General features: G+C 40.7%; 2 protein-coding genes across 2 annotated transcripts in view; one reads left to right on the top strand and one right to left on the bottom strand.

Moving 5' to 3' along the window:
- Positions 1–24213, top strand: part of LOC139756557 (uncharacterized) — a 119041-nt gene that overhangs the window by 5054 nt on the left and 89774 nt on the right. The gene's annotated exons all lie outside the window — the stretch shown is intronic.
- The window catches only part of LOC139756551 (uncharacterized), a 7509-nt gene continuing 995 nt past the window's right edge, over positions 17700–24213 (bottom strand). Inside the window, exon 2 of the mRNA XM_071676138.1 lies at positions 17700–19364. Within this exon, the coding sequence (XP_071532239.1) occupies positions 18530–19364 (835 nt within the window). The 3' untranslated portion in view covers positions 17700–18529. The remainder of the gene's footprint in view (positions 19365–24213) is intronic.

The raw sequence follows: 24213 nt of genomic DNA, 5'->3' as shown, positions 1-24213 counted from the left end.
GACCATTACTCTTCTTGATTTAAGTGAATTATTTGCCTGAAGGTATGGAATCCTTCCTGTACATGATACAAATGTCAAGAGGGATGTGAAAAGCAAGGAGGATTGCCTCAGCTTCAGAGGTAACCTAAACATACTCCTAAGCAAACATATGTAATTTGGATGGGACAAAGTGAAAGAAGGCTGCAGTATGATTATTACTTGGAAATAAACTTCAGGATTCTGTGTTTGAGAACTAAGGAGTCGACATTGCCCTAACCTGTCACTAGAGTCCCTTCAAGTTTATGTATAAGAAAATATTCAGCAAGCTATTTATATCCTCTATAAAGCCAAAACTAGAATGTGTTTCTCAGGTTCTGTCACTGTACATAAATGAGTGCCAAGAACTAACAGAGAAGGTCCAGAAGAAGGCAACAAAGATGGCACCAGAATTAAGAGAGTTACATTACAGGGAAGGGTTTGAGGCTTTAGATTTGCTCACTTTGGAGGAGAGAAGGGTGAGGTGTGACTTAATCACAACCTTCATGTTTTTGAAATGGATCAGCAATGTGGACAGTGAACACTTCTTCAAAAGATGTAGGGATAGAATAATCAAAGGACAGACTATGAAATTGAATAAGATGCTGACACCATTCTGAATTTAAGAAGTGTGATTGTAGAGAATATATGAGATAGGTCTGTAAGTGTAAAACTCCCTCCTTATCCATGGTTCCCACAGCTGCTTCACATGCCCTGGTTCAGTCCATTGACAAAATGTCATCTGTATACCACATAGCTCCAATGCTCTTTATCCTATGCATCTCATACATTCTCCTGCATGTTCAGGCTCTGAGCACTCAAAACTTTATTCTTCATCCTTCCATTTCCAATTTGAATTCCCACTTCTTGTCCCCTCGTGTGATACATATATCCTTTTTGTCAACCTCTCTTCACTCATTTTCTCCATGTCCAAACCATTTCAGCACACCCTCTTCAACTCTTTCAACTATACTCTCTTTATTAACATGTCTCTTTTACCTTATAATTTCTTAATCAACCCTCTTTACAACATATATTGTCCTCAAGCATTTCATTTCCAACAAATTCACCATCTTCCATAAAGCTTCTTGTATAGCTCACGCCTGTCTTCGCTCTCCCAACCTGGGACCTCTTTCCACACACTCCTCAATCATCCCAGGACCTTCATCCTCTCCCCTAACCCTATAACTTTCTTCAGCTCCTGTGGTTCCATTCACTGCCATGTCCATTCTCGTTTATCTAAAACTCTGCTTTCTCCAAGTTTTCACCAAACTCACACCCAAACTTACCTGTCTCTTGCTAGTGCTAAACCTAACGACCTTGCTCATATTCATATTTACCGTCAACTTTCTTCTTTCCCACACTTTCCTATACTCAGACACCAACTTTTGCAGTATGTCACTCATTGTTACCAATGTGTTGTCATCAGCAAACAATAACTGACTCGCCTCCTTAGGCCCCTCAAACCCAGCAGACTGCATACCTGCTCTTTTCTCCAAGACCCTTGTATTCACCTCCCTCACCACCCCATCCAAAAAGAGATTAAACAGCCATGATGATGTCATACACCAATGCTGCAGACCTACCTTCACCTGGAACCACTCACCATCCTCGTTGCCTACTCACACTTTTCCCTTCCTCTCTTATAAACACTCCTCACAGCTTCTAATAGCCTTCTACCTACACCTTATGCTCATAACACCTCCGAAAAAGCATTGCCATCCTCATTATCTTGTACTTTCCCCAGATCCATAAATACCACATACAAACCATTCTGTTTCTCATGGTATTTCTCATAAACATTCTTCAAAGCAAACACTTGATCCACTTATGGGATGTATTTAGGGAAGCAGTGATGGCTTGCGCAAAAGATGTTTGTGGCATGAGAAGCGTGGGAGGTGGGTTCATTAGAAAGGGTAGTGAGTGGTGGGATGAAGAAGTAAGATTATTAGTGAAAGAGAAGAGAGAGGCATTTGGACGATTTTTGCAGGGAAAAAATGCAAATGAGTGGGAGTTGTATAAAAGAAAGAGGCAGGAGGTCAAGAGAAAGGTGCAAGAGATGAAAAAGAGGGCAAATGAGAGTTGGGGTGAGAGAGTATCATTAAATTTTAGGGAGAATAAAAAGATGTTTTGGAAGGAGGTAAATAAAGTGCGTAAGACAAGGGAACACATGGGAACTTCAGTGAAGGGGGCTAATGGGGAGGTGATAACAAGTAGTGGTGATGTGAGAAGGAGATGGAGTGAGTGTTTTGAAGGTTTGTTGAATGTGTTTGATGATAGAGTGGCAGATATAGGGTGTTTTGGTCGAGGTGGTGTGCAAAGTGAGAGGGTTAGGGAGAATGATTTGGTAAATAGAGAAGAGGTAGTAAAAGCTTTACGGAAGATGAAAGCCAGCAAGGCAGCGGGTTTGGATGGTATTGCAGTGGAATTTATTAAAAAAAAGGGGTGACTGTATTGTTGACTGGTTGGTAAGGTTATTTAATGTATGTATGATTCAAATGATTCATGGTGTGGTTTCGGTGCATTGTTACATGACAGCTAGAGACTGAGTGAACGAATGGGGCCTTTGTTGTCTTTTCCTAGCGCTACCTTGTACACATGAGGGGGGGAGGGGGTTGTTATTACATGTGTGGCGAGGTGGCGATGGGAATAAATTAAAGCAGACAGTATGAATTATGTACATGTGTATATATGTATATGTCTGTGTGTGTATATATATGTGGACATTGAGATGTATAGGTATGTATATCTGCGTGTGTGGACATGTATGCATATACATGTGTATGTGGATGGGTTGGGCCATTCTTTCATCTGTTTCTTTGCGCTACCTCGCTAACGCGGGAGACAGCGACAAAGCAAAATAAATGATTCATGGTGAGGTGCCTGAGGATTGGCGGAATGCTTGCATAGTGCCGTTGTACAAAGGCAAAGGGGATAAGAGTGAGTGCTCAAATTACAGAGGTATACGTTTGTTGAGTATTCCTGATAAATTATATGGGAGGGTATTGATTGAGAGAGTGAAGGCATGTACAGAGCATCAGATTGGGGAAGAGCATTGTGGCTTCAGAAGTGGTAGAGGATGTGTGGATCAGGTGTTTGCTGTGAAGAATGTATGTGAGAAATACTTAGAAAAGCAAATGGATTTATATGTAGCATTTATGGATCTGGAGAAGGCATATGATAAGAGTTGATAGAGATGCTCTGTGGAAGGTATTAAGAATATATGGTGTGGGAGGCAAGTTGTTAGAAGCAGTGAAAAGTTTTTATCGAGGATGTAAGGCATGTGTATGTGTAGGAAGAGAGGAAAGTGATTGGTTCTCAGTGAATGTAGGTTTGCGGCAGGGGTGTGTGATGTCTCCATGGTTGTTTAATTTGTTTATGGGTGGGGCTGTTAAGGAGGTGAATGCAAGAGTTTTTGAAAGAGGGGCAAGTATGCAATCTGTTTGGATGAGAGAGCTTGGGAAGTGAGTCAGTTGCTGTTCGCTGATGATACTGCACTGGTGGCTGATTCTTGTGAGAAACTGCAGAAGCTGGTGACTGAGTTTGGTAAAGTGTGTGAAAGAAGAAAGTTAAGAGTAAATGTGAATAAGAGCAAGGTTGTTAGGTACAGTAGGGTTGAGGGTCAAGTCAGTTGGGAGGTAAGTTTAGATGGAGAAAAACTGGAGGAAGTAAAGTGTTTTAGATATCTGGGAGTGGATCTGGCAGCAGATGGAACCATGGTAGCAGAAGTGAATCATAGGGTGGGGGAGGGGGCAAAAATTCTGGGAGCCTTCAAGAATGTTTGGAAGTCGAGAACATTATCTCGGAAAGCAAAAATGGGTATGTTTGAAGGAATAGTGGTTCCAACAATGTTGTATGGTTGCGAGGCATAGGCTATGGATAGAGTTGTGTGCAGGAGGGTGGATGTGCTGGAAATGAGATGTTTAAGGACAATATGTGGTGTGAGGTGGTTTGATCGAGTAAGTAATATAAGGGTAAGAGAGATGTGTGGAAATAAAAAGAATGTGGTTGAGAGAGCAGAAGAGGGTGTTTTGAAATGGTTTGGTCACATGGAGAAAATGAGTGAAGAAAGATTGACCAAGAGGATATATGTGTCAGAGGTGGAGCGAACGAGGAGAAGTGGGAGACCAAATTGGAGGTGGAAAGATGGAGTGAAAAAGATTTTGATTGATCGGGGCCTGAACATGCAGGAGGGTGAAAGGCGTGCAAGGAATAGAGTGAATTGGAACAATGTGGTATACCGGGGTCGACGTGCTGTCAGTGGATTGAACCAGGGCATGTCAAGCGTCTGGGGTAAACCATGGAAAGTTCTGAGGGGCCTGGATGTGGAAAGGGAGCTGTGGTTTAGGTGCATTATTACATGACAGCTAGAGACTGAGTGTGAACGAATGGGGCCTTTGTTGTCTTTTCCTAGCGCTACCTCGCACACGTGAGGAGAGGGGGTTGTTATTCCATGTGTGGCTAGGTGGCGATGGGAATAAATAAAGGCAGACAGTATGAATTATGTACATGTGTATATATTTATATGTCTGTGTGTGTATATATATGTGTACATTGAGATGTATAGGTATGTATATTTGCGTGTGTGGACATGTATGTATGTACATGTGTATGTGGGTGGGTTGGGCCATTCTTTCGTCTGTTTCAATGTGCTACCTCGCTAACGCGGGAGACAGCGACAAAGCAAAATAAATGAATAAATAAAAATAAATAAATAATTCTTCAGAGCAAACACCTGATCCACATATCCTCTACCACTTCTGAAACCACACTGCTCTTCCCCAGTCTGATGCTCTGTACATGCCTTCACCCTCTCAATCAATACCCTCCCATATGATTTACCAGTAATACTCAACAAACTTATACCTCTGTAATTTGAGCACTCACATTTATCCCCTTTGCCTTTCTACAATGGCACTATGCAAGCATTCCGCCAATCCTCAGGCACCTCACCATGAGTCATACATACATTAAATAACCTTACCATCCAAACCCGCTGCCTTGCTGGCTTTCATCTTCCGCAAAGCTTTTACTACCTCTTTTCTGTTTACCAAATCATTCTCCCTAGCCCTCTCACTTTGCACACCACCTCTACCAAAACACCCTATATCTGCCACTCTATCATCAAACACATTCAACAAACCTTCAAAATACTCACTCCATCTCCTTCTCACATCACCACTACTTGTTATCACCTCCCCATTAGCCCCCTTCACTGAAGTTCCCATGTGTTCCCTTGTCTTACGCACTTTATTTACCTCCTTCCAAAACATCTTTTTATCCTCCCTAAAATTTAATGATACTCTCTCACCCCAACTCTCATTTGCCCTCTTTTTCATCTCTTGCACCTTTCTCTTGACCTCCTGCCTCTTTCTTTTATACATCTCCCACTCATTTGCATTATTTCCTTGCAAAAATTGTCCAAATGCCTCTCTCTTCTCTTTCACTAATTATCTTACTTCTTCATCCCACCACTCACTACCCTTTCTAATCTGCCCACCTCCCACGCTTCTCATGCCACAAGCATCTTTTGCGCAAGCCATCACTGCTTCCCTAAATACATCCCATTCCTCCCCCACTCCCCTTATGTCCTTTGTTCTCACCTTTTTCCATTCTGTACTCAGTCTCTCCTGGTACTTCCTCACACAAGTCTCCTTCCTAAGCTCACTTACTCTCACCACTCTCTTCACCCCAACATTCTCTCTTCTTTTCTGAAAACCTCTACAAATCTTCACCTTCGCCTCCACAAGATAATGATCAGATATCCCTGCAGTTGCACCTCTCAGCATTAACATCCAAAAGTCTCTCTTTTGTGCGCCTATCAGTTAACACGTAATCCAGTAACGCTCTGTGGCCATCTCTCCTACTTACATACATATACTTAAGTATATCTCTCTTTTTAAACCAGGTATTCCCAATCACCAGTCTTTTTTCAGCACATAAATCTACATACTCTTCACCATTTCCATTTACAACACTGAACACCCCATGTACACCAATTATTCCCTCAACTGCCACATTACTCACCTTTGCATTCAAATCACACATCACTATAACCCAGTCACGTGCATCAAAACTACTTACACACTCACTCAGCTGCTCCCAAAACACTTGCCTCTCATGATCTTTCTCTCATGCCCAGGTGCATATGCACCAATAATCTCCCATCTCTCTCCATCCTCTTTCAGTTTTGCCCACATCAATCTAGAGTTTACTTTCTTACACACTATCACACACTCCCACCACTCCTGTTTCAGTAGTAGTGCTACTCCTTCCCTTGCTCTTGTCCTCTCACTAACCCGTGACGTTACTCCAAAGACATTTCCAAACCACTCTTCCCCTTTTCCCTTGAGCTTCGTTTCACTCGGAGCCATAATATCCAGGTTCCTTTCCTCACACTTACTACCTATCTCTCCTTTTTTCTGTTCTTGGTTACGTCAACATACATTTAGACACCCCAGTCTGAGCCTTCGAGGAGGATAAGCACTCCCTGCATGACTCCTTCTTTTGTTTCCCCTTTTAGAAAGTTAAAATACAAGGAGGGGAGGGTTTCCAGCCCCCCACTCTCGTCCCCTTTAGTAGCTTTCTACGACACGTGAGGAATGCGTGGGAAGTATTCTTTCTCCCCTATCCCCAGGGATAACTCAACAAACTTATACCTCTGTAATTTGAGCACTCACTTTTGTCCCCTTTGCCTTTGTACAATGGCACTGCAAGCATTCCTCCAATCCTCAGGCACCTCACCATGAGTCATACATACATTAAATATCCTTACCAACTGGTCAACAATACAGTCACCCCCTTTTTTAATAAATTCCACTGCAATACCATCCAAACCCTCTGCCTTCCCGGCTTTCATCTTCCGCAAAGTATAAATAAAAGAATATATATATATATTATACTTAATCTCTCTTTTCCACATCAGCGAGGTAGCACCAGGAAACAGAAGAATTGCCCATCCACTCATATACATATATGTAAATGCCCATTCATGCACCTGTATATATATATACATATACTTATCAACATATACACATATACAGACACATACACAGACATATGCATTTATACATATGTACATATTCATACTTGCTTGCCTTCATTCACTCCTAGTGCTACACCACCCCACAGGAAACAGCATCGCTACCCCCTGCTTCAGGGAGGTATTGCCAGGAAAAACAGACAAAAAAGGTCACATATGTTCACACTCAGTCTCAAGCTGCCATGTGTAATGCAACGAAACTACAGCTCCCTATTCACATCCAGGCCCCACAGACCTTTCCATGGCTTGCCCCAGACACTTCACATGCCCTGGTTCAGTTTACTGACAGCATGTTGACCCTGGTATACCACATCATTCCATTTCACTCGATCTTTGCACACCACTCACCCTCCTGTATGTTCAGGCTGTGATTGTTCAAAATCTTTTTCACTCCATCTTTTCACCTCCAGTTTGATCTCCTACTTCTCCTTGTTCCCTCCACCTCTGACACATATATCCTATTTGTCATCCTTCCTCATTCATTCTCTCCATATGTCCAAACCATTTCAACAGACCTTCAGCTCTCTCAATCACACTTTTTTGTATTTCCACACATCTCTCTTACCGTTTCATTACTTACTCGGTCAAACCACCTCACACCACATATTGTCCTTAAACATTTCATTTCCAACACATCCACCCTCCTCCATACAACCCTATGTATAACCCATGAGTTGCAACCATATAACATTGTTGAACTACTATTCCTTAAAACATACCCATTTTTGCTCCCTGAGATAATGGTCTCTCCTTCCACACATTCTTTATTGCTCTCAGAACCTTTGCCCCCTCCCCCACCTTGAGACTCGCTTCTCTTCCATGGTTCCACCCATCACTAAGTCCACTTCCAGATATCTAAAACATTTCACTTCCAATTTTTCTGCATTCAAACTTACATTCCACTTAACTTATCCCTCAACCTTACTGAACCTAATAACCTTGCTCTTATTCACATTTACTCCCAACTTTCTCCTTTCAAACACTTTTCCAAATTCATTCACCAATTTCTGCAGTTTCTCACTCAATTCAGCCACTAGAGCTGTATGATTGGCAAACAACAACTAACTCACTTCCCAAGCCCTCTCGTCCCCAACAGACTTTTGCTCACCCCTCTCTCCAAAACTCTTGCATTTCCCTCCCTAACCACCCTATCCATAAACAAATTAAACAACCATTGGGACATCACACACCCCTGCCGCAGACCAACATTCACTAGAAACCAATCACTCTCCTCTCTTCCTATGCCTTACATCCTTGGTAAAAATTTTCACTGTTTCTAGTGCTTACCTCCCTCATCATATACTTTTAAGACCTTCCACAAAGCATATCTATCAACCCTATCATATGCCTTTTCCAGATCAATGAATGCTACACAGAAATCCATCTGTGTTTCTAAGTATTTCTCATACACATTCTTAAAAGCAAACACCTGATCCGCACATCCTCTACCACTTCTGAAACCACTCTACTCTTCCCTAGTCTGATGCTCTGTATATGCCTTCACCCTCTCAATCAATACTCTACCATATAATTTCCCAGGAATAGTCAAGACTTATGCCTCTGTAATTTGAACACTCACCTTTATCCCCTTTGCCTTTGTACAATGGCACTATGCATGCATTCCGCCAATCCTCAGGCATATATACAATGAATATCTTTACCAACCAGTCAACATCACAGTCACCCCCATTTTTAATAAATTCTGCTGCAATGCTATCCAAACCCATTGCCTTGCCGGATTTCATATTCCACAAAGCTTTCACTACCTTTTCTCTCTTAACCAAACCATTCTCCCTGACCCTCTCACTTTGCACACCACACAAACCAAAACACCCTATATTTGCCACTCCATCATCAAACACATCCACCAAACCTTCAAAATACTCATTACACCTCCTCACTTTATCACTACCTCTTATTACTTCCCCACTTTGTTCTCTTGTCTTGAATATGTTATATACCTCCTTCCAAAGCATCTTTTTATCCCCCCTAAAATTTAATGATACTCTCTCACCCAAACTTATATTTATTCATTTCACTTGATCACCAATTCCCGCGTTATTGAGGTAGCATCAAGAACAGAGGACTGAGCCTTAAAGAGAAAAACAGACAAGGGAGGACACATCCACTCATATACAGATATATATCCATACATGCACCTACTCCTGAATAAACATTGTTTTATTATTTTATTACACTTTGTCGCTGTCTCTCTTGTTAGCGAGGTAGCGCAAGGAAACAGATGAAAGAATGGGCCAACCCATCCACATACACATGTATATACATAATCGCCCACACACATGCATATACATACCTATACATTTCAACATATACATATACATATATACACATGCACATACATGCTGCCTTCATCCATTCCCATCGCCACTCCGCCACACTTGAAATGACACCCCCCCTCCCCACATGTGCACGCGAGGTAGCACTAGGAAAGGACAACAAAGGCCACATTTGTCCACACTCAGATTCTAGCTGTCATATGTAATGCACCGAAATCACAGCTCCCTTTCCACATCCAGGCCCCACAAAACTTTCCATGGTTTACCCCAGATGCTTCACATACCCTGGTTCAATCCATTGACAGCAAATCGACCTCGGTATACCACATTGTTCCAATTCACTCTATTCCTTGCACGCCTTTCACCCTCCTGTATGTTCAGGCCCCGATTGCTCAGTCTTTTCCACTTCATCCTTCCACCTCTAGTTTGATCTCCCACTTCTCCTCATTCCCTCCACCTTTGACATACATATCCTCTTTGTCAATCTTTCCTCACACATTCTCTCCATGTGACCAAACCATTTCAATACACCCTCTTCTGCTCTCTCAACCACAATCTTTTTATTAACACACATCTCTTTCCCTTTCATTACTTACTTGGTAAAACCACCTCACACCACATATTGTCCTCAAACTTCTCATTTCCAACACATCCACCCTCCTCTGCACAATCCTATCTGTTGCCCATGCCTCACAACCACATAACATTGTTGGAACCACTATTCCTTCAAACATACCCATTTTTGCCTTGCACACATTCTTCAACTCTCCCAGAACCTTCACCCCCTCCCCTACCTTGTGACTCACTTCTGCTTTCATGGTTCCATCCACTGCCAAATCCACTCCCAGATATCTAAAACACTTCACTTCCTCCAGTTTTTCTCCATTCAAACTTACCTCCCAATTAACTTGTCCCTCAACCCTACTGAACCTAATAACCTTGCTCTTATTCACATTTACTCTCAGCTTTCTTCTTTCACACACTTTACCAAACTCAGTCACCACCTTCTGCAGTTTCTCACCCAAATCAGACACCAGTGCTGTATCATCAGTGAACAACAACTGACTCATTTCCCAAGCCCTCTCATCCCCAACAGACTGCATACTTGCCCCTCTCTCCAAAACTCTTGCATTCACCTCCCTAACAACCCCATCCATAAACAAATTAAACAACCATGGAGACATCACGCACCCCTGCCACAAACCAACATTCAATAGGAACCAATCACTCGTACACATGCCTTACATCCTCGATAAAAGCTTTTCACTGCTTCTAGCAACTTACCTCCCACACCATATACCCTTAATACCTTCCACAGAACATCTCTAGCAACTCTATCATATGCCTTCAGATCCATAAATGCTACATACAAATCCATCTGCTTTTCTAAGTATTTCTCACATACATTCTTCAAAGCAGACACCTGATCCACACATCCTCTACCACTTCTGAAACCACACTGCTCCTCCCGAATCTGATGCTCTGTACATGCTTTGACCCTCTCAATCAATATCCTCCCACATAATTTCCCAGGAATACTCATCAAACTTATACCTCTGTAATTTGAACACTCACCTTTATCCTATTTGCCTTTGTACAATGGCACTATACATGCATTCTACCAATCCTCAGGCACATCACCATGGACCATTTTTTTTTTTTTCTATTATACTTTGTTGCTGTCTCCAGCGTTAGCGAGGTAGCGCAAGGAAACAGACAAAAGGATGGCCCAACCCACCCACATACACATGTATATACATACACGTCCACACACAGCACATATACATACCTATACATCTCAACGTATACATATATATATACATGCAGACATATACATTTATACACATGTACATAATTCATACTGTCTGCCCTTATTCATTCCCGTCACCACCCCGCCACACATGAAATGACAACCCCCTCCCCCGCATGTGCACAAGGCAGTGCTACAAAAAGACTACAAAGGCCACATTCATTCACACTCAGTCTCTAGCTGTCATGTATAATGCACCGAAACCACAGCTCCCTTTCCACTTCCAGGCCCCACAAAACTTTCCAAGGTTTAACCCAGACGCTTCACATGCCCTGGTTCAATCCATTGACAGCACATCAACCCCAGTACACCACATCGTTCCAATTCACTCTATTCTTTGCATGCCTTTCACCCTTCTGCATGTTCAGTTCCCGATCCCTCAAAATCTTTTTCACTCCATCTTTCCACCTCCAATTTGGTCTCCCACTTCTCCTCATTCCCTCCACCTCTGACACATATATCCTCTTTGTCAATCTTTCCTCACTCATTCTCTCCATGTGACCAAACCATTTCAAAACACTCTCTTCTGCTTTCTCAACCACCCTCTTTTTATTACCACACATCTCTCTTACCCTTTCATTACTTAATCAAACCACCTCACACCACATATTGTCCTCAAACATCTCATTTGCAGCACATACACCCTCCTCCGCACAACTCTATCTATAGCCCATGCCTCGCAACCATATAACATTGTTGGAACCACTATTCCTTCAAACATACCCATTTTTGCTTTCCAAGATAACATTCTCGACTTCCACACATTTTTCAACGCTCCCAGAACTTTCGCCCCCTCCCCCACCCTATGATTCACTTCCGCTTCCATGGTTCCATCAGCTGCCAAATCCACTCCCAGTTATCTAAAACACTTCACTTCCTCCAGTTTTTCTCCTTTCAAACTTACCTCCCAATTGACTTGCCCCTCAACCCTACTGTACCTAATAACCTTGCTCTTATTCACATGTACTCTCAGCTTTCCTCTTTCACACACTTTACCAGACTCGGTCACCAGCTTATGCAGTCTCTTGCCCGAATCAGCCACCAGCGCTGTATCATCAGCGAACAACATTTGACTCACTTCCCAAGCTCTCTCATCCTCAACAGACTGCATACTTGCCCCTCATTCCAAAACTCTTGTGTTCACCTCCTTAACAACCCCATCCATAAACAAATTAAACAACCATGGACACATCACGCACCCCTGCCGCAAACCAACATTCACTGAGAACCAGTCACTTTTCTTTCTTCCTACATGTACACATGCCTTACATCCTCGATAAAAACTGTTCACTGCTTCTAACAACTTACCTCCCACACCATATATTCTTAATACCTTCCACAGAGCATCTCTATCAATTCTCTCATATGCCTTCTCCAGATCTATAAATGCTACATACAAATTCATATGCTTTTCTAAGTATTTCTCACATACATTTTTCAAAGCAAACACCTGATCCTATACCATGAACCATACATATATTAAATGTCCTCACCACCCAGTCAACAACACACTCACCCCCTTTTTTAATAAATTCCACAGAAGTACCATCCAAACCTGCCGCCTGGCTGGCTTTCATCTTCCGCAAAGCTTTCGCTACCTCTTCTCTGTTTACTAAATCGTTCTCCCTGACCCTTTCACTTTGTACACCACCTCGACCAAAACATCCAATATCTCCCACTCAGATCATCAAACACATTCAATAAACTTTCAAAATACTCACTCCATCTCCTTCTCATTTAACCACTACTTGTTATTACCTCCCCATTTGCCCCTTCACCGATGTTCCCAATTGTTTTCATGACTTTGTATTCTCCCTAAAATTTGATGATATTCTCTCAACCCAACTCTCATTTGCCCTCTTTTTCACATCTTCCACCTTTCTCTTGACATCTTGCCTCTTTCTTTTATACATCACCCAGTCATTTGCACTATTTCCCTGTAAAAATCATTCAAATGCCTCTCTCTTCTCTTTCACTAACAATCTTACTTCTTCATCCCACCACTTTCTAATCTGCCCACCTCCCACTTTTCTCATGCCACAGGCATCTTTTGCGCAAGTCATTACTGCTTCCCTAAATACGTCCCATTCCTTCCCCACTCCCCTTACATCATTTGCTCTCACCTTTTTCCATTCTGCACTCAATCTCTCCTGATACTTCCTCACACAAGTCTGCTTTCCAGGCTCACTTACTATCATTACTTTCTTCACCCCCAACATTCTTCTTTTCTAAAAACCTTTACTTATCTTCACCTTCGCCTCCACAAGATAATGATCAGACATCCCTCCTGTTACCCCTCTCAGCACATTAACATCCAAAAGTCTCTCTTTCAGGTGCCTATCAATTAACATGTAATCCAATAATGCTCTCTGGCCATCTCTCCTACTTACATACGTATAATTATGTATATCTTTCTCTTTTCAAACCAGGTATTCCCAATCACCAGTCTTTTATCAGCACACAAGTCTACAAGCTCTCCACCATTTCCATTTACAACACTGAATACCCCATGTACACCAATTATACCCTCAACTGCCACATTACACACCTTTGCATTCAAATCACCCATCACTATAACCCAGTCTCGTGTATCAAAGCTGCTAACACACTCACTCAGCTGCTTCCAAAACACTTGCCTCTCATGATCTTTCTTCTCATGACCAGGTGCATATGCACCAATGATTACCCATTTCTCTCCATCTACTTTCAGTTTTACCCATATCAATCTAGAGCTTACTTTCTTGCACTCCATCACATACTCCCACAGCTCCTGCTTCAGTAGTGCTACTCCTTCCTTTGCTCTTGTCCTCTCACCAACCCCCAGTTTTACTCCAAAGACATTCCCAAACTACTCTTCCCTTTTACCTTTGAGCTTTGTTTCACTCAGAGCCAAAACATCCAGGTTCCTTTCCTCAAACATAATATCTGTCTCTCCTTTTTTCTGATCTTGGTTACATCCACACACATTTAGACACCCCAGTGTGAGCCTTCGAGGAGGTTGAGCACTCCCCGCATGACTCCTTCTTCTGTTTCCCCTTTTAGAAAGTTAAGTTACAAGGAGGAAAGTGTTTCTAGGCCCTTGCTCCCGTCCCCTTTAGTCGCCTTCTAAGACACATGGGGAATGCATGGGAAGTATTTTTCCCCCCTATCCCTAGGGATGAATAAACATACACATACATATAAATACATCTCAGTACACATATAAATATATATACACACACAGACATATACATATGTACACATGTACATAATTCATACTGTCTCCCTTTATTCATTCCCATCGCCACCCTGCCACACATGAAATAACAACCCCCTCCCCCCGCATGTTCGCGAGGTAGCGCTAGGAAAAGACAACAAAGGCCCCATTCGTTCACACTCAGTCTCTAGCTGTCATGTATAATGCACCAAAACCACAGCTACCTATCCACATCCAAGCCCCACAGACCTTTCCTTAGTTTATCTCAGATGTTTTACAAGCCTTGGTTCAGTCCATTGATGGCACGTCGACCCCAGTATACCACATCGTTCCAATTCACTCCAATGCATGCATACCTTTCACCTTCCAGCATGTTCATGCCCCAATTGCTCAAAATCTTTTTCACTCCATCTTTACACCTCCAAATTTGGTCTCCCACTTCTTGTTCCCTCCACCTCTGACACATATATCCTCTTTGTCCACCTTTCCTCACTCATTCTCTCCAAATGTCCAAACCATTACAATACACCCTCTTCTGCTCTTTCAACCACACTGTTATTACTACCACACATCTCTCTTGTCCTTTCATTACTCACTCGATCAAACCATCTCACACAACATATTGTCTTTAAACATTTCTTTTCCAACACATCTATCCTCCTCTGCACAACCCTATCTATAGCCCATGACTTGCAACCATATGATATTGTTGGAACTACCATTCCCTCAAACATACCCGTTTTTGCTCTTTCAGATAATATTTTCTCTTTCCACACATTCTCCAGTGCTCCCAGAACTTTTGTCCCTTCACCCAACCTCTGACTCGCTTCCACTTTCATGGTTCCACTCACTGCCAAGTTCACTCCCTAGATATCTAAAACACTTCACTTCCTCCAGTTTTTCTCTATTCAAAGTTACATCCCAACTAATTTGTCCCTCAACCATGCTGAACATAATAACCTTGCTTTTATTCACATTTACTCTCTCACCTTTCATACACTTTCCCAAATTCAGTCACTAACTTCTGCAGTTTCTCACTTGACTCAGCCACCAGTGCTGTATCATTGGCAAACAATGACTGACTCACTTCCCTGGCAATCACATCCCCAACGGACTGCATACTCACCTTTCTTTCCAAAACTCTTGCATTTACCTCCCTAACAACCCAATCCAAAAACAAATCAAACAACCATGGTGACACCACACACCCCTTATTCAGACCGACCTCCACTGGGAACCAATTACTCTCCTCTCTTCCTACTCGTACACATGTTTTACACCCTTGATGAAAACTTCTCTGCTTCTATCAGCATACTCCCACACCACATATACTTAATACCTTCCACAAAGCATCTTTATCAACACTATCATATGACTTCTCCAGATAAAAAAAACTGATACAAATCCATCTCTTTTTCTAAGTATTTGTAACACAAGTTTTTCAAAGCAAACACTTGATCCACACATCCTCAACCACCTCTGAAACCACGCTGCTCCTCCCCCATCTGATAATCTGTACATGCCTTCACCCTCTCAATCAATAACCTCCCATACAATGTTTAAGGTATACTTAACAAACTTATGCCTCAGTAGTTTAAGCACGCCTTTATCCTATGTGCCTTTGTACAATAGCAAAATAGATGCATTCCACCAATCCTCAGGCACTTCACCATGATCCATACTTACACTGAATATCCTTACCAACCAATCAACAACACAGGCACTCCCTTTCTTAATAAATACAACTGCAATACTATCCACTCCTGCTGCCTTGCCACAAAGCTTTCACCACCTCATCCCTCTTCCCCAAACTTCTCTCCCTGACTCTCTCATTTCGCACACCACACTGACACTCTATCATCACTTTTAACAGTCCTTCATAATACTCGCTCCATCCCCTCCTTACTCCATCACTACCCGTTATCACTTCCCCCTTGCCTCCACTGCTGATGTTCCCATTTGTTTCCTTGTCTTTTGCTCATTATTTAACTCCTTCCAAAACATCTTTTTATTCTTCCTAGAGTTTAATGATACTCTCTCACCCCAACTCTCATTTCCCCTCTTTCTCAACCCTTGCACCTTTCTCTTGCCCTCCTGCTTTCTCTTATACATATCCTAGTCATTTCACTCCTTCCTTACAAGTAACTCCTCTCTTTTCTCTTTCACAAACAACTTTACTCCTTCTTCCCTACCACTCACTACTCTTTCTAATCAGCCCACCTCCCACCTTTCTCATGCTACATGTGTCTCTTGCACATGACCTCACTGCTTCCCTAAATACCTCCCATTCCTCACCCACTCCCCTCACTTCATTTGTTCTCACCTTTCTCCTTTCCAAGCTCACTCTCATCACTCTCTTCTCCCTGACATTCTCTCCTCATTTTGAAAACCTGTACAGACCTTCACCTTGGCCTCCACAAGATATCAGTCAGACATCCTGCCAGCTGCCCCTTTGACTATCTCTCCTCCTCACATACATTTACTTTTGTATAGCTCTCTTTTTAAACCAGGTTTTCCCAATCACCAGTAATTTTTCAGCAAACAACTCCACAAACTCTTCACCATTGCCATTCACAACACTGAATACCCCATGCGCACTAATTATTCCCTGAACTGCAACATTACTCACCTTCGCATTCAAATCATCCATCACAAATAACTGGTCTAGTGCACCAAAACTTCTAACACACTCATTCACCTGCTCCTAAAACACTTGCTTCTCATGATTTTTCTTCTCGTTGCCAGGTGCATCAGCACCGGTAATCACCCACCTCATGCCTTCCACTTTCAGTTTTACCTACATCAGTCTAGAATTTACTTCATCACACTCTATCACAAACTCCCACAACTGCTTTAGAAGTGCTACTTATTCCTTACCTCTTTCCCTCTCACCAACCCCTGACTTTACTCGCAAGATGTTTCCAAACCATTCTTCCCCTTTACCCTTGAGCTTTGTTTCACTCAGAGCCAGAACATCCAGGTTTCTTTCCTCAAATGTACTACCTATCTCTCCTTTCTTCTCATCTTAGTTACATCAACACATTGAGACATCCCAATGTGAGCCTTCAAGGAGGATGAGCACACTTTGCTTCACTCCTGTTTCTTCTCTTAGAAATTGAAATGTGAGAAGAGGAGGGTTTCCAGCCCCCTGCCTCTGCCCTTTAGTCACCTCTACGACACTCAGGAATTTTTATTATCATCATTGTGCTTGACTGCCATTTTCCACGTCAGCAAGGTAGCACCAGGAAACAAAGAATGACCCATCCACTCATATACACATATAGATGTGATGATCACACTAGTTCATGATGATAGAATGAAGGTGAAATCTCACTTCAGTAGGAGTTCATACAATTTTATTCAAGATAATTTTTCTATACATACATGTGGCATGACATGTTTTGTGGAGAAAATCTATCTCATCAGATGCCAATACTTAACAGTTATTTAAATCCCATCATCACACTTAAGTAAAAAAAATTACAACTTTTGCCTCAGGAGTTGCTTTTTGCACCATTCACATGCATAATGATTTTTTTATTCTTGATTGCTGTATCCCACATCAGCGAGGTAGTGCCAGAAGAGATGAAGAAAGGACCATCCACTCATACAAACACACATACACAAAAACGCACATACACATACATATACATGTATCAACATATACATATACATACACATACATATATACACGCCTTCATTCCCAGCACCACCCCACCCCACAGGAAACAGCATCGCCACCCCCTGCATCAGCGAGGTAGTGCCAGGAAACATGAAAAAAAAGCACATCCATTCACACTCAGTATCCAGCTGTCACATGCAATGCATCAAAACCACAGCTTTCCATCCACATCCAGGCCCCACAGATCCTTCCATAGTTTACCCCAGATGCCTTACATGCCCTGGTTTAGTCCACTAACAGCACATCAACCCCAGTACACCACATCATTCCAGTTCACTATATTCCGTGCATGCCCCTCATCCTCTTGCACGTTCAGGCCCTGATCTTTCAAAATCTTTTTCACTCCATCATTCCACCTCCAATAAATTTAATATAAGATACTTGCAAAATGATTATACACAGCATCATTAAATATATACAATTTCTGTTTGCACTTTATGAAACTATTGAGAAACTAGTACATGGCATTGCTAGAAAATATCATTTCTCATTTTACACAAGATTCTTGAATGTAACCTAGTAATTTATTATAATATGAAGGGAATCTAAAATGGTGAATAAAAAGAAATATTCTCTGAGATGATATTGCATAAATGTCAGAGGCCCATGGCAATACATTTTCTGCTATTTTATTTGGTGGTGAAAGTTTCACTTCTCCTGGCTGTATTTTTAATGAACGTATTGCAAATGGATGGACACCCATAAATATTGCTAGATATTTGTCCTCCAAGTCACTATAATAAATACGAAGTGGATACCACTTGATAACTTTAAGAAGTGCAAAACATATTAAAGAATTAATACTTATGAATATACCTGATTCTACAGGAAATGCTAAAACTATTTCAAAGTAAGACGGTGGGACACCTAAAGCAAACATACATACATTTGCAGTGATGGCTGCAGAAAGAATATTCAACATTCCCATTCCTAACTGTACATAGCGAACACCATCATGAACATTGTAAATCAATTCATAATGCGAATCAACTTTATCAGCCTCTTGAAATTGCTGTGCAGTTTTACGTTTTCTACGAAATACAGAAAAGAAAGTTTGGCTTTGAATTTTGCTTGGAACATATTGAAAAGAGCAAGGCATCAGTAATGTTTGTCCTTGCCACTTGCCTCTTGCTTGGCAAGGCTTAAATTTGCTCTGTCCTAGTGCTGCAGTGGAATAAAACAATTGACCTTCAAAACCTTTGTTTCCAAGGGTTTGTGGAATTTTTTGTCCTATGTATGACAAACTTGGGCATCTTAATTTTCTGGTGAGCAACAGTGGGAGTGTTTTCTTGATCTTGATAAAATTTGTCATAATCAGACACCTGAAATGTTGAAAGAAGGATATTAAGATTTATAACTATAATCTCAAGGTGAATCAAACTAACACTGAATCTGTGACATAAAAAAATGAAATATCTAATGTCATTTATTAATAAAAACTGTTCAGTATCACTGTATTATTATTGATGTAAAGCAATGAAGAGATTATACAGTGGCCTGTAAAACTAGTAATGACTTTAGCTTTAAATGATTATACATCAACTTTAAAAGAATTCATAGAAAATATTGAAGAACTTGGGCCTGCACTAGAATGCATCTGAAGTGTGTGGCAACATGGAGAAAATACTTGTATGCTATATGTTTGGATGGAGGTTATGACTTCTGCTTCCTGAAAGTAAAAGGAGGAAAAAATAAGTAAAATCTACACAATGTGCCATCTCATGACAGCTTCAGAGATTTATAATAGGACTGAGACTACTGGAAAAAGATTACTGAATTTTTGAGATGGAAGCAGAAGGAAGATGTAAAGATTTTGAAGAACTGATGAATGTGAGGGAAGGTGAGGCAGCAGTTGTTACATGTATGGGTATGGAGGATGAAAGGAAAAGGATGCAGGGGCCTGTAGCAAGAAGGGAGGTATACAGAGCAATAATGAGGGTGAAGTAAGGAATGTCACTTGAAGTGGTTGAGATTACAAATGAAATGCTAAGTATGAAGGAGAAAATGTGATAGTGCATCAACTTGATATTTACTTTGGCACGGAAAGAAATTTGTGCCTAAGGATTGGATGAAAGCTATTATTGTTCCTTTATTCAAAGGTGCTAAGGTTGTATATAGCAATTATAAGGGAATGTTTGGTAAGTATACCAGGAAAATGTGTATGCAAGAGTGTTATAGTGATGGAAGTGACTGAATGAAGAATAAGTGAGGAGCATGTAACCATGTTTTAGGAAAGGTAGGGGATGTGTGGATCAGATTTTTTTTTTTTTTTTTTTTCTTTTGGGTAAAAATCACTAGAAAAGTATCTAGCAAAAGGTAAGATGTATGCAGCTTTTATGGATCTGGAGAAAGCATATGACAGAGCAGAATGAAATGCTTTATGAGATGTGATATAGGTACACATGGTAGGGGAACAACATTTTTTATGCTAAAGGCTCCAGTCATGGACAAAATACCACAACAAGGTCAGACCTTAATCAAAATATTTTAAGAATTATGAAACAAAAAAGAAAAGACAACGGAAAGTATTTATGAATTATGGAGAAAGTGAAAAACCTGTCTTTTGAAATGTGCCAGGTCATAGTTATTGGGAAAGGCATGAGGCAATAGAGTTCCAGACCCTCAACATGTAGGAAAAAAATTGGTTAACACAACAGCCTATCTTGAGTTGCCGACGGCCACACAGTAATCATGTGATGTAGCAGCTTGCCATGTATTGTGCTGTCTAGCTAGTGGTGTTGGCACATGCACAAGCAACCAGCTTTTGGGAGCAAAACTTTTAGATTGTGTGAAAGCCTTTTACAGGGTAGCAAATGTATGTGAAGGAGTGGATGGAGAGTTGAGCAAAAGTTCAGCAAACATTTGGGTGTGAGACAGGGCTGTGTTTTGTCACTGTAGCTTTTAAACATATATATATGGATAGAGTTATAAAGAGGTGAAAGCAAAATTGGGAAATGGGGTGCAGACAAAATGTGGTGGTAAGGCATGGTGGCTTGTGATAAGCCTGTTTGCAGATGATACTGTGTTGTTTGCTAAGATTGAAAATGAGTTGCAGAAGGTTGTCACTGTGCTTTATGATGTATGTAAACCTGACCTATTGAAGGTAAATGCATTTTAAAGTAATGTCTTTGAAAGGAAACAGAGTGAAAGTATAGATTTTGGAAAACCCTATTGAGTGAAAGAAGAATATGTACTAAACTGTATCATAGATAGGGGGTAGAAAGACTGGAAGAGGTTAAAGAACTAAAGTATTTAGTAGCTATCTTGGGTAAGTTCAGTGATATGGAGGGAGAGATAAGGGAGCAAGCACGAGCAGTACAGGTTAGAAGAGGCACTGGGTCCCTCAATACAATAATGTAAGGTATAGGTGTAAGTATGGAAGTGAAGAAAAGATTAAGAGATAGCATAGTCCTCCTGACCCTGATCTATGCAGCCAAAACATGGACATGGAATGAGTCATAGAGGTCAAAAACTGTGGAAATGAGTTATTTGAGAGAAGCACATAGTACGACGACATGGAATGAAGAGAGAAATAATGGGATGTATGAGAGAGGGGGTATGGCAGGGAATGAATTGTGGAGTGGTAGACTGGGTGAAACATGGTACTTTAAGGTGGTTTAAGCATGTGGAAAAAATGCAAGATGGGGAGTTTACAAGGAGAGTGTTAAAGGGGTTGGTGAGGGGAAGACCTCCTGTGACACTGGGAAAGAGAGGAATAGTGATTTTCATTGTTTTATAAATATCTTTGAAACTGTTAGGTGAAATAATTTTTTTTATAGAACTTGAAAACTGAGATTCACAGGATTTGAAAAGAAGCCTAACTGAGGAGCTAAGGAGTTAAACACCAACAAAAAAAAGTTCTGTAAAGCCATCAAAGCCATATAGTTATCAGCAAAATAAGCAAAAAAGAGGCAAATCATGCCAAGAAGAGCGTCATGACAAAATTAGTAAAAAGCATTTCCTGATATCTCTCTTTTAATATTGATTAACTTGTTAGTATTTGGGTTACGAAGGACAGAAAATCTGGGGTCATATAACTAGCAGTCTATTTGTTCGTAATATCCGTTATTTCTTATGACAAATAATGTTTGTAGTGTTAGTGGTTATGGTATGACAATTTCATGTTTATATACTGAGCATGAGTGTTTTAAATAATTCATGCTGACATTTGATCATACAACATGATTAAGAGCCTCTTCCTTGAGGGAATAGAAAAGATATGACTTTCAAGTTTATATAAATTTTTTTCCCCAATGATGCTAAAATCCATAAATTTATGAAAAATGACATCATTTTTAGATGTCTTTTCCAGCTTCTCTCTATGAGTGAACTTTGTAAGGGGTGTGACTTACCAGATTAGAACTGTGGGTACTTTACTATGAGGCCTTAATTTCTTAGGTGTTAGAACACAGTTTGATTAATTGCCACTAAATGCTGTGTCACATCTCCCTTTAAACAGGAAGACATTTCACTTTTGTTGTGGTATGCATTGTAGTGTTTGCACGGAAATTCCAATATGGATGCTCCAAGCAATATTTGGTCAGCTACCTTGCTGAACCTTTCTTTAAATAGTATTTTTTCCACCAGGACTGCTTTCACCAGTTATTCCTACACTTTGAAATAGCCTGTAGTCTTTTTGTACATTGATTTACAAATCAAATAAACCTCTAAAGAGTCCAAACAAAGTTCCATGTAACTGATGAAGCCATCAGTAGATAGCAGTTGGTAGGCAGCCAATGATCAGAGAGGTATGTTACCAGTACTACCCACATTGGTATTGGGAAGGTTAGTGATGGTTGTGTCCATGAGTCAGCACTTCAGTTAATGTTAAGTGCACTACTCTGACCAAGGTAGCTGTCTTTTCTGTCCGCAAATAAACATTCTCTCCTTATCATAAATAACACTTGACAAAGTTTAACTCACACAGCTCATTCTTCTTAACTCTAGATTTTCTTGCCATAAGCACGATGCACTACTGCTGCCTTTTGGCAAAATAGTAGGAAAACTAGATAGAAGTGGTAGGTAGGAACATTTAGGCAGGAACAATAGGTAGAGGTAATGGGTAGAAACAGTAAGTAGGAGCATTAGGTAAAGATTGCCATCAGCAACATTAGGCAGGAGCCTCTCCAAATACTGCACTGAAATTCATTCGTTATGGAGACTTTGTTACCATGGCCAACCCCTTGAGTGAGTTTCAGGTGAAAACAGGCATCACAGATATAGACAGAGAGATAGACAAGTAGATTGAAAGATGAAGCCATCTGAAAATGACTTAGGGATGCTGTAGGTGTTCCTTTTTCTCTGTCTGATAAATTTTGATGAGAGTGGTAACAGTGGATTCCCCACGACTTTCCTATCATATGAAAACTTAAAACTCCATCTAAAATCCCTAATTATTTATGAACTCTACAGTGTAAGGATTCCATTGGGACTACTTTTATCAAAATCTAAAATGTGCATCTATGAATGATTACATTACCAATTATATTGCTCTAGAATTTGTAATGCATTTTCTTTGATTAATTTTGGAGACAGAATTGAATAGCATATTCAAAGTGTGATCTGACAAGGGCAGTTACTGAGCTGTTAAATGGCACTTTTATATATAAATAATTAGATCTGAAGTTGTTGTTGGCTCTGAAGTTGTTGAGGGTTAGACATATTTCAAACATACTTGCACAGTCCCAATATTGGAAAGTTCTCGTAACCAAACGGTCAGATTTACTACTCTGCTATCCCAGTATGTCAAATGATGAGTGGGTAACAAAATAATGTTTGATGGTTACATTTGTTGACTTTGTTAGATGAAACTAAGTCAGGGTTGGTTTAAATTTATATATTTGGTTTGTAGTGGTTATTTTGATGGTTAGTTGGCACCACCAGGGTAAATGGTTTGTTTGCTATTTTCTTTCTGAAAGTTTATTTTTTCTTGTGCCACATCTTGATTATGATTAGGTAAGCTGGATTTACATTAAGGTAGAGTAGAACCAGGGATTATGTAAAGTGAATTTGATGTGATTTTTTTTCAACCCAACGTTTTTCCTAGACTTCAAAATAGGTATGAGCTCTCCCACCATCCCGGTGGATGCAATACAATCAAATTTAACTTTTTCATTATTAAACCAATATTTGTAAGAATCTCAATATCTGCAAAACGTTTAAGTCGATATA

Source organism: Panulirus ornatus, chromosome 2 (assembly GCF_036320965.1).
Source record: "Panulirus ornatus isolate Po-2019 chromosome 2, ASM3632096v1, whole genome shotgun sequence".
NCBI lineage: Eukaryota > Metazoa > Arthropoda > Malacostraca > Decapoda > Palinuridae > Panulirus > Panulirus ornatus.
This window is presented reverse-complemented; position numbering and strand designations above follow the sequence as displayed.